General features: G+C 35.2%; 3 protein-coding genes across 4 annotated transcripts; all 3 read right to left on the bottom strand.

Moving 5' to 3' along the window:
* Positions 1–409: 409 nt before the first annotated feature.
* On the bottom strand, positions 410–3,188 carry LOC141712355 (RING-H2 finger protein ATL78-like). Of its 2 annotated transcripts, none has more exons than XM_074515266.1 (2): positions 2,716–3,188; positions 410–1,882 (listed from the first exon to the last, which is right to left on the bottom strand). In XM_074515266.1, exon 2 carries the CDS (start codon positions 1,212–1,214, stop codon positions 537–539), a length of 678 nt encoding a protein of 225 aa, XP_074371367.1. In that variant the 5' UTR covers positions 1,215–1,882; positions 2,716–3,188; the 3' UTR covers positions 410–536. The 2 variants fall into 2 exon arrangements, with proteins under 2 accessions (XP_074371367.1, XP_074371368.1); XM_074515267.1 differs by having other exon boundaries at positions 412–1,109.
* A 1,021-nt stretch (positions 3,189–4,209) lies between these two features.
* LOC141710742 (RING-H2 finger protein ATL78-like) lies at positions 4,210–5,109 on the bottom strand. Its single transcript, XM_074513276.1, has one exon. The coding sequence runs from the start codon at positions 5,003–5,005 to the stop codon at positions 4,319–4,321; it is 687 nt and encodes a 228-aa protein (XP_074369377.1). The 5' UTR covers positions 5,006–5,109; the 3' UTR covers positions 4,210–4,318.
* Positions 5,110–8,332: 3,223 nt separating this feature from the next.
* LOC141710741 (pectinesterase 1-like) lies at positions 8,333–10,173 on the bottom strand. Its single transcript, XM_074513275.1, has 3 exons — positions 9,618–10,173; positions 8,974–9,422; positions 8,333–8,877 (listed from the first exon to the last, which is right to left on the bottom strand). Exons 1-3 carry the CDS (start codon positions 10,122–10,124, stop codon positions 8,718–8,720), a joined length of 1,116 nt encoding a protein of 371 aa, XP_074369376.1. The 5' UTR covers positions 10,125–10,173; the 3' UTR covers positions 8,333–8,717.
* Positions 10,174–10,522: the final 349 nt, after the last annotated feature.

Raw genomic sequence — 10,522 nt, 5'->3', positions numbered from 1 at the left:
TGATAACCTAATTTTGTGGTTCCTAATCTTATCTTATTTATAAATAGGATCTACAAGAATTTTTTTATACATGTCCAATATCTTGTGAGCTGAGAGGTACGCGTGCATCTTTACTTTATAGTTAGAGTGAAAATATTATGCTGCACAGGTCTGGAATATTTTCTTTTGTAATTTCTTCAAAACTAGCATTATAATCTTTTGCTATTGCAGATATTGCCTTCGGTATGCAGTAATTCTTTTAAAGTGATTGATTAAAGCTTGGAGATATATATTGATTTAATGCTACATATATTGAAACCTTGTTACTTGGTCTTGGTGTGCAGCGCTTTCTGAAATTGAATTTGATGGAGTCTGTAGAAGCCTAGAAGGTGGCTCAAGGCACTTATGGGAAACACACTTAAATTTTTGTACAATTATGTATAAAATTGAGTACATTAATTCCTTTCTGGGGACTAAACTACGAACTGACCCTGCTGTTGCCACCCATGGATTCAAAGATAAATTTTGGGGGAGCATACAACACGATGAACTAAGAATTATTTAACACCATTTATTACACCCTCAGGTCCTAAAGGTGCTATTCTGACATTTATAACTTGTTGGTGTGGTGCAGTTTGCAGTAATGTGTTAGGCATGCTGCAACTGACTATTTTCTCACATGTCTGAATCAGGCAGTGTCTACAAGTAGGACAGGACGAATGGGACTTGAGCCATCTGTCGATGCATTTTATGTGAAATCCATGGTTGCACTTGGGCAAAACTTTTACACGCTCGCCAGGAGCAAACTCAGATAGGCATACTACACACTCAGAATCTAATCCAGGTAGCTTCATGTCAGCTGAGTAATTTACGATTGGGAAAGTTTTGAGGGCCTTCTTGTTAATCCCTGAATTGGATGTTTGAGCTAAGGAGCTTTCACTTGACTCAGAGTTTGGCAAAGTTGAACACCGAAAGGCGCACCTGTATATTGCATTCAGGACCACTGAGCAAATCAAGGCACAGAATAGAATTGAGACTATCATTGCAACACGTGCTTCGAAGCTGCTATCTCTTGGATAAAGTTCTGATGCACCATACATGTTGCCACTTAGTGGAGGAGTTGCTGCAACCTGTTGTTCATTAAGAGGAGTGTGTAATAGTAACCTTCTAGATTTAATGTTGCGGTGTAGTTGTTGAAAGACAACTGTGACAGCTGTTGTAGTAGAGAAAGACATGTTTGTAGTATGCAAGAGTGTTTGATAGACCACTTGGAGCTTATTGTAAATTGAGGATTATATAGAGGAGAGTTTGATAGGGATATCCAGAAAAGGCTGATTTACTACATAAACAATCAAGAAATCTTAAGAACTGTAGGATTTTAAATTTGAAGCCAACTTGAGTTATTTTTAATATAAAACATATGTTCACCACTTTGTTCCTCCACCAAGTGTTCTAATAAGAAATCTGATCTTGCCTAAAAGTTGTAATTTTGTGGTTCCTAATGAAAACTTTAGTTTTAAATTGGATGTACATAAATTATCTGCTATTAAAGAAGTTGGCAAGTTGGTTTTTGATGAAAAGTTGTGATATTAATCTTGATATTTTCCACCCCTCAATTACTCTAAAATATTGATTAGATTCGAGGAAGATGAGGATGTTACTGAAACAAATCTTTTGAGATGGTTGCAGACATAGATACATTTTGAGATATGAAAACTTGTAAAAACTAATCAGTGAATCAATATTTGTGGTTTCTCCTGTTGTGCGCTTTTGGTCCTTCCCAGATGACCCTTTCCACCTTGTTTGTGCTTAAGATATTTTTCATCCACAAGATATTAGGAGTAATACTAATATAAAATGTAATCTTTCTTTCAACCACTTGTGCTTTGTTTACATAATTGACCTACAAAGAATTTAAAAAGGGTCTAGAATGAGAAGCTTCTCGCAATCTTGTATGTTGTATATGTGATGTACGGGCGAAGGCGTACCCTCTATTTTTTTTACTAAAAATTATATGAGGTAAATTAGAATTTGTGAGACGTTGTTGAGTGTAATTTGGCCTTGAAAGATAATTCAGAGCACAATATGGCTGAATGGAGACAGTACTTCTTTCTAGGAACTAAACTACAATCAAACAATGCTTCTTCCTAGGAACTAAACAACACTCTGTTGCCCCCCAAAGAATTCAAAGCCTAGTTCTAAGTATCTTTAAAAATCAAATATGGTGATAAAATGAGCTTAATACTTATGTTTGATAAATACGTATTACACCCTCAGGCCTCCGCCTCTAAAGGTGCAACTATGATATTAGAACATAATCAATATATTACCTTTTTTGTCTATGTGCCAAACACTTATCCGTTTCTTCAGTACCTAACTAATCTTAATCGCTTTTTACTGTACCTTACTAATCTTTCTTCATCATGATTTCATACTAATGTGATGCCACAAAATCCATGTGTTTGGTCTTTATTTTGTTGTACTCACAATTAGTAGTCTGACTGTAATCTAATCCTGTCCAAAAGTGATGATCCAGTTTCGTGGTTCCTAATTAAATGTTAATTATATATTAGATCTACATGAATTATCTGCTACTAGAGAATTAGACAAGTTGTTTTTGATGGTCGATCTTTTTGACATCACAAATTTCTAAAATACTCAAAAAGTAAATTGATTCCTAGGAAGTTGGATATTATTAATAAAGATTAAAAGTCAGTCGCAGGGGTGGAAGCATACCTCAGGAGTTGCAGGGGTGGAAGCATCTCTCTGGAGTGGGTTACATACGTGGAAATATGGATAGACTACGATAAATCTAGCTCTGCCTTTCTTTTTGTTTTCAAGTTCAGCTCTTTATCTCCTCTGCTGGACAACACTAATTAAATCGGAAGGTCAAGGTTGGAGAGGGATGGATTATGTTTACCAGAAACACCACACATCTAAAAATGGATCTTGAATGAAGTCCTGTATATACTTATGATGAGGCATTATTTATACATTGGATCTCTGACGATTACTTCTGAAAAATATACTATATTCAACACTTCTATATTTGGATTATGTGTTAAGAAGGAGGCTTATTTGGATTAATACGACACTTGTATAGTGGACAACATACAAGACAACGGGACAGACACACAAAATATTGAATTTAAACAATCGGGGGGTGGGATAACTGTCCCCTCCCTAATCCGAGCTCTTAGCGAAGAAGAAGGCACTAATCATATTGTATGTGCAACAACCTTAGCTATACTTAGCCATCATCCCATAATATAAACTCTTTTAAACTAGACCATACACGTCATTATATTTTTCTAATCACCTTTTGTTTTTAAATTTTGTTGCACCTCATTATCCCCTTAGAGAGTCCAGGTCTGCTTCGAACAGATCTTTTGTTGGATACTTATTCTCATAACAAATTAACAAACTCAGTGACAACATATGTGTAGTTTACGAATAGCTGTTCTATTCCCAGTTGTGATTTATTTGTCCTTTCAAGTTTAGTTAAAGTTTAAGTAGCACTCATCTACTCCTTTTCCACCTTGATTAGTTGTTTGTGCTTCAGATATTTTTCATCCACATGATTTTAATACCAGTCTTAATTCTAACCACATCAGCTAAACCTTAAATCACTCTGCTGAAATCATCGTACTAGCTAGATCTCTTGTCATTTTTATCCTGATGCACTTCATCTTCACGTCATGAAAAATATAAACTTGTGCTATCACTGATCTCCTTTTACTTTCATCATTTTCATAACCTTACTTGCATTGTGTTGTTCTCTGATAATTCTGGGGCACAATTGACTGTGGATTTTTTTTAAAAAGGCTGGGATGATTTTTTTTTTCAAGGGTCGAGTCCTTGCTGAATACCACGACATAGTGTATGTGCAGTGTGCTCTGAACAAGAATTACCCTTGACATTCTGAAATAGTAAAACAAATATATTTAAGACTAACACAAATTTTATGATTATATATAACTCTGCTTCTCATTACGAATACATGTGTGATTAAATAATTACTTATTTTATGTACGACATGTTCACTTGCTCAAGATTTCATCTAATTTTTTTACCTGTAGCTAGTCTTGTACATTGTATAATGTGGATGCCTGGTATATTAAAAAATCTAAAGACATTCGCCTGCAAAATTTGCTTCAATTCAGAGAATCCGACGACACTGGGATCTTACAATTTTTTGCAAGTTTGCTGTTGAACGGAAAACCAGTGGGACCTTATAATTTTGAACAAATGTAGAGTTGAACCGTTATCCCAAGAAATTGAAAGCTTAGGTTTTTAATATCTACAAAGAACAATAATGGTGAGTACATAACACAATGAACTAAATATTACCTAACACTTGTGTTTGATAATTATGTACTACATCATCAACCTCTGAAGGTGGAAATGTGATACTGATACTTTCTTGGTGCAGCGGAGTAGGTTGTGATGTGTTAGGTATGCTGCAACCCACGATTTTCTGAAATGTCTGAAATAGACAGTTTCTACAAATGGGGCAGGATGAATGGGAAGTGAGCCACCTATCGATGCATTTGACATGAAAGCCATGGTTGCACTTTGGCAAGAGTTTGACATGCTGTTTAGGAGTAAACTCTGAGAGGCATATAACGCACTCTGCACCCAATCCAGGTAGCTTGAGCTCAGCTGAGTATTTTACAACGGGGAATGTTTTTAGGGCCTTTTTGGTGATCCCTTTATTGGCTAAACTAGTCGAGGAGCTTGCATTTGATTCAGAGGCTGCAAACCTTGAACACCTTAAAGTGCACCTAATAACAGAATTCAGGCCTAGTAAGCATATTACGGCACACATGAGGACTGAGAGTATCATAACTACATCTGTGTCAAAATCATTTCCTTCTGATCCACTGTCTATGTAGCTGCTTAGCGGAGGAGTTGCTGCAGCTTGTTGTTGATAAGGTTGATTGTCGGATAGCAACCTTCTTGAGTAAATGTGGCTGTGAAATTGTTGAAAGACAAATGTGGAAGCGGTTGAAGTAGAAAAAGACATATTTGTCTAATTTAATTCAAGTGTTTTAGATAGACCACACTAAGCTTGTAGTAAATTAGGGATTAAATAGAGGAGATTTTAGGTGGTATAGTGAAGGCCGCGTAAGATTTGGAGACTATTTGAGGATTTGAACTTTAGCCCAAGTTGAGGAATTTTTAAGATTATTTAAAATATACTCCCTCCGTCCACCATGTCATTTCTTTACTGTTTATTTTTGGATGTCTCACGCAATTCTTTACATTTCAAAACTTATCAAAAATAGTCAATGGGTCCACCATTTTCTCACTTTTCCTCCCTTTTCACATTAACTTTACTCCACTATCTCCTTTATATACATTAAAAATTAATGGGTCTCACCAATTCAACCACTTTTCTTCTTCTTTTTCACTAGTTTATACATATTTTTTAACTTCTGTATCCAAACCAAACATAAAGAATTGACTGGGACGGAGGGAGTATATGTTTTGCAGCTTCCTCACTAAGGTGTTTTGTAATTTAATGTCCTCTCCAGTCAACAGTCGCAGGACAATTTTTCCTCTCAAGTAGTATAACTTTTCATCCTGAAGACCTCTCTCTCAAGAAATAGCAACCATTGGAAACCAGATCTAAGAAATGTATAAGCTTCGTAAATACAAAATTAATATTATGTTATTGCATTATGACCAAGCCAGGCAAACGTCTTTGCGAGAACAATCTTTACTCTGTACCTGTGGAGGTGGGTAATGTCTAAATGCCTCTTACTCTCGAAACTAATGAAATTGCATAGCTTCATAATCAAGCTAGTGGTCTTTACATAAACAGCTAGTATTCCATAAACACCGAGGACCTTAGAGGTAATTCTCAAGGGGTATCACGGAGTTCATCGTGGCTTCAAAAGCCAGTAAAAGGAAAGTGTAAAATTAGTTGCATATTTTTAAAACTTTCAAGCAGTTCCTAATCAGCATCATATGACGAAACAGGGCTACCCAAATCATTAACATTTCTACTGTTTTTTTTTAAAATTTTTATGCTAACAGGCGTAACAGCTGAAGAATGTTTATTTGTTTAAAGTCAAGTACAAACATTAGAAGATAATTAATATTATCTTTTGCCTATGTCCATTCACTTATAATGTTTATTGAGTACCTAATTATTCTGAATCACTTTTTACTACAGTGTACTGATCATGATTTGAATCTAATGTCATCCCACAAAATCCATCATGTTGGTCTTTATTCTGATGTAATATCAATATTCAATACTACGTAGTACTTACGAGTTCTCCGACTGTAATCTTATCCTGTCCAAAAGTACTGATAATCTAATTTTGTGCTGCCTAATTAAATCTTAACTATATATTGTCAAGCTGTTTTTTGATGACAAGTTCTTAAGTGGATATTGATCTTTAAACATCGCAATTACTCTATGATACTTGTTAAAATAATATAAGATCCTATAAAAGGGCCATTTTTTAACAACTTGAGATTTTAGAGTAACTGATTCCTTAACATGGTATCAGAGCTCAGAGTACCAGGTTCGATCCCTACCCCCGATATTTCTCACAATTTAAGAGGGACACGAAAGACAAATTTATGCCCCAAAGATGGGCGCCCGTGATCCACTCTTCTATAAATGGGCTTTCGAATGAGGGGGAGTGGATTGGTTCATTGACATGGTATCAGAAAGGATGAGGGGGAGTGTTATAGAGATTGGTTCCATGGTATTAGAAAGGGCATTCTCTAGCATTTTGAGGTTCTAGAATAACTGAGAAATGTTCATTCTCTAACTTAGAGCAATTGGTGAGAAAAGGTCTTCTCTAACATCTTGAGATTTTAGAGTAACTAAGAAACTCCATCCTCTAAACACCTTGAGGTTAGATTAACTGACAATACTCAAAGAGTACATTAATTTCAGGAAAATAGAAATGGTCGTCTCTAGAATCACCAAACTTTCCTTTTTCCGTTAATACCTATGATGAGGCATGGTTCAGTATTCATACATGCATATTGGATCGCCGATGATTATTTATGATTTTGATTTTATCTAGCGGAGCTCAATTGTTTTATTACATTGTAGTGTTTACTCTTTTATTTTGTGCACTTTTCCTAGTTGAAGATTTTACTGTTCTGGAGATAAGATGCAATTACTTCCCATAAAATAAGAACTTTAACCTTTCTCTTCCACAACTCTAAACCACACTGTGTGTGTTTCATAGTTTATAGCACCCTTTCTTCTTCTGTAGTGTATTATCTATATACCGTATCACTTTATATTAGACTGTGCTCATTTCAAATGCATTAAACTCAGTGACATAATTCGTAGTTTATCATTTGTGCCATCCCCAGTTGTGCTTTTTCTGAATAAGTAAGGATTTTGTCTAGTCCTTTCCTATGTTGTTTGTGCTTAAGATATTTCTCATCCACAAGCTATTAATACATATAAAATTAAAATTATTCTTAATTCCAACCACATCAGCTCTGCTGAAATCATCCATATATACTAAAACTAATCTCAACTCCAACTGCATCAGCTCTGCTGAAATCATCTTACTGGCTCTTGTCACTTTAGTCTACTTATACTTTCTAGCTTATCTTCTCAACATGACAAAAGATATTGGCGGTGTCACACATCCCTTTTAGATATTAATCATTTCCTTGACCGATACTTGCATTGAGTTGCTTCCTAATATTTCTGATCTTGACATAAGGATTTGATATCTTCGTTCTAAGTTTAATGTAATGACTGCTGTGTTATTTTAGTTAGTGGGGTACTATGTCCAAGTATAAAACTCTGAAGCTGCACAATTAACCTAAAAATAGAGTAAAGTGCACTTCGTGTACACGTCTAGTATACCTATCAGACCACTCGGGGTAATGAAGTTTAGAAACTACCACTTGCAATACTGAGAATAAGTTTGCTGCACAATGCATGTTTCCGCCCCAAATGTGAGAAGCAATCAATTATGGAGTATATCGATGATGGTGGTGTTCGTAGATATTGGATTAATTGGAAAAAAGATATCGAATGAGATATTGAAGTTTCAATTCCTGGAAAAGTTTATAGATGGTAGTAATGAATCTGGGAAGAAGATGATAGTCAAACTACTCTACCCCAGTTTTTTTACTAACGGAGTTGACTGGAATTGACGTCAACACGCAAAGTATAAAAAGTCAGGAACCTGAGTATTGCAAGTGGCAGTTTCTGAACTCACAAGTGGTCTGACATGTTTAAGAAATATAGCCGGGAATGAGCTAAAACCTTATCAATAATAAGGAAGTAACTCGTGAAAGACCTTAAGCCTTCATTCAGCACGATAATAAACAATAATGTCGCAATTGCAGGAGAGAATCAAGAATCAACTATCATATATATGATTTCAATTAGTTAAAATACTAATTAGACACCTATATAGGGATACATAGGTCTTCATAACACATGTTAAGACGAAACTACATGATCAATCCACACTTGTGACCTGACTGACTATAGTGACTCCATAATCCTGAACATGATACTGGAAAATTACAACATCAGTGACTAAATCAGCTGGTACTCTCACTCGCCAAACAACAGAAGATCGATCATGCTCATAAGAGTATCCAAAAACTATAAAATGTCGCACTTGAACATTGGGAGTGTTGAAAATGAAAAAAACAAAGATTCCTTAAGCTATGCAAAACTAAAATATCAACCTAAACACAAACATTGTGAACATGTATCCGCCAACAATTCCTTAAAGCTTAGGAGGAGGAAGAAGCCAACTAGATGCATTAATATGCGCAAGGCTTATAAATGGTTTAGCATCAGCATCTGATAACTTCTTCACATAACTTGCACGCTGCTCTGGCGTTGCTCCTGGTCCTCTATTTTTGAATTCCGCAAAGTATGCAGTTCTGTGAGTGATGATATCAATTATTGTCATTACCAGATTTATGATGTCCTAATTAATTTTAACCAAAAAAATATAAACTAAAAATAAATCAACTCACTTTCTGTACAGTGGTCTGCTTAGAGATGACCAGCCTAAAGGATTAACAATATCACCCATTTCAGTAAACGAGAAAATGACCTTAGGATGTGATCTCCAGGTTCTACCCAAGTAGGTCTTTGTAGTGTTTCCTGTAACAGAGCAGTGTACAAATGAGAATCCAAGGTCTGCATTTGGATCTTCGTTTGCATGTGCTGTTATCACATCTACTGGCGTCGTCCCCTCCAACACATGTAGTTCTGTATTCAAATATAAAGATTTGGAGTTGCCAAATATAAAATCAACAGTTCCTTCAATGTAACAGTCCTTGAAGAAATGGTACCCCGAATCATCACATAAAGTGTCCTGATATCCGTGCATTTTCACATTGTAGTATGCTCCATTTTTTCCACTCATCCTCACCGCCAATGCCTGTGCCAGAAGTCGTCCATCCGGCCTCGGTGTTGTATTCTATCCAATTCAGACAATTATCAAACAAATGAATTAGCCAGGACTAGCGTTTCAAAGATCAATAGAAAAAAATGCAGAGGTGTTAAAAAGTCAGTACATTTTTTTTAAGCAATACTAAATTTATTCTTTTAGCTTTTAAGTCTCTCAAGAGCAATATGGATATATAAAAATATAAACAAATTTGTGTTAACTTACTACAATTATGAGATTAACAGCCATGAAATAATCAGCTGTTGCTTCAACTGTCAATGTCCCGCTCTGAGTAGTTCCATATGTCTTAGCATCACCATTATACGATAAAACCGGAATGTCATTTGGATCTCCATACAATGTAAGAAATGTCTGGTAATGATCAACTAACAATTTCTCTACATAAGTTCCTCCAGCAATGCTGATAATAATTCGATACGGATTGTTTCTCGGAACACTTTTAATAGCATCACCGATCGTGTTAAAATCTCCACTTCCATCTTGCTTAACATTGATAATTTTTGGTGGCTTTGATTCCGCCACGGCTAAGGCCGGATCTAAACCGGTACGTTCTTTGGCGGGGCCAACATTTTTATCAAACCAAGCAGACAATTGTAATTTATCCCAAGGGATTGGATCTGCATCATCACTTGCAACTTTGGTTACTAAAAACATGAGAAGTGTCACTACAATTGCATCCAAGGCAACACGAGTAGCCATATTTCTACCCATTTATTTGAATGTTTGTGTAAATGTAGGACTAGTGTTTTGACTGAATTTACATTTGTAAAGTGTAGTTGTGTGAAAGATGGATATTTTCAGGGGGAGAGCTTATCGTTTATTCAGTTGAAATTTGACAAATTCAAACCGAATGCTACGCTGATGAGTTAACTCTGTATTAGTGTATTTTTTTTTGTTTGTTCATTTATTATGGATAAAATTATTTGTATAAATAAAAAAAGTTGGGCTAAGAAAATAAGGATCTAAGATGGATCATTTTGGATATAGATTTTTTGTTTGTTTTAATTAAGCGACTTCTTTTTAAATTCTTGAATTTTATTAAATAAATAAATATTATTAAAAAATAATAGTTTTTTTGATAAATTTTTAGAAAAAGATAGATATAAAAA

The sequence above is a fragment of the Apium graveolens genome, chromosome 3 (assembly GCF_009905375.1).
Source record: "Apium graveolens cultivar Ventura chromosome 3, ASM990537v1, whole genome shotgun sequence".
In the NCBI taxonomy this organism is placed as follows: domain Eukaryota; kingdom Viridiplantae; phylum Streptophyta; class Magnoliopsida; order Apiales; family Apiaceae; genus Apium; species Apium graveolens.
The sequence above is the reverse complement of the archived record's forward strand: the minus strand, read 5'-3'. Positions and strand labels throughout refer to the sequence as shown.

Excerpts from the sequence above, each read along its gene's own strand:
- LOC141712355 (XM_074515266.1), bottom strand. The coding sequence starts at position 1,214 with ATGTCTTTCTCTACTACAACAGCTGTCACAGTTGTCTTTCAACAACTA.
- LOC141710741 (XM_074513275.1), bottom strand. The coding sequence starts at position 10,124 with ATGGGTAGAAATATGGCTACTCGTGTTGCCTTGGATGCAATTGTAGTG. Across the intron at positions 9,423-9,617 it reads CTGTTAATCTCATAATTGTA|AATACAACACCGAGGCCGGA; the intron begins GTAAGTTAACAC and ends TGAATTGGATAG. Across the intron at positions 8,878-8,973 it reads AGCAGACCACTGTACAGAAA|AACTGCATACTTTGCGGAAT; the intron begins GTGAGTTGATTT and ends CATCACTCACAG.
- LOC141710742 (XM_074513276.1), bottom strand. The coding sequence starts at position 5,005 with ATGTCTTTTTCTACTTCAACCGCTTCCACATTTGTCTTTCAACAATTT.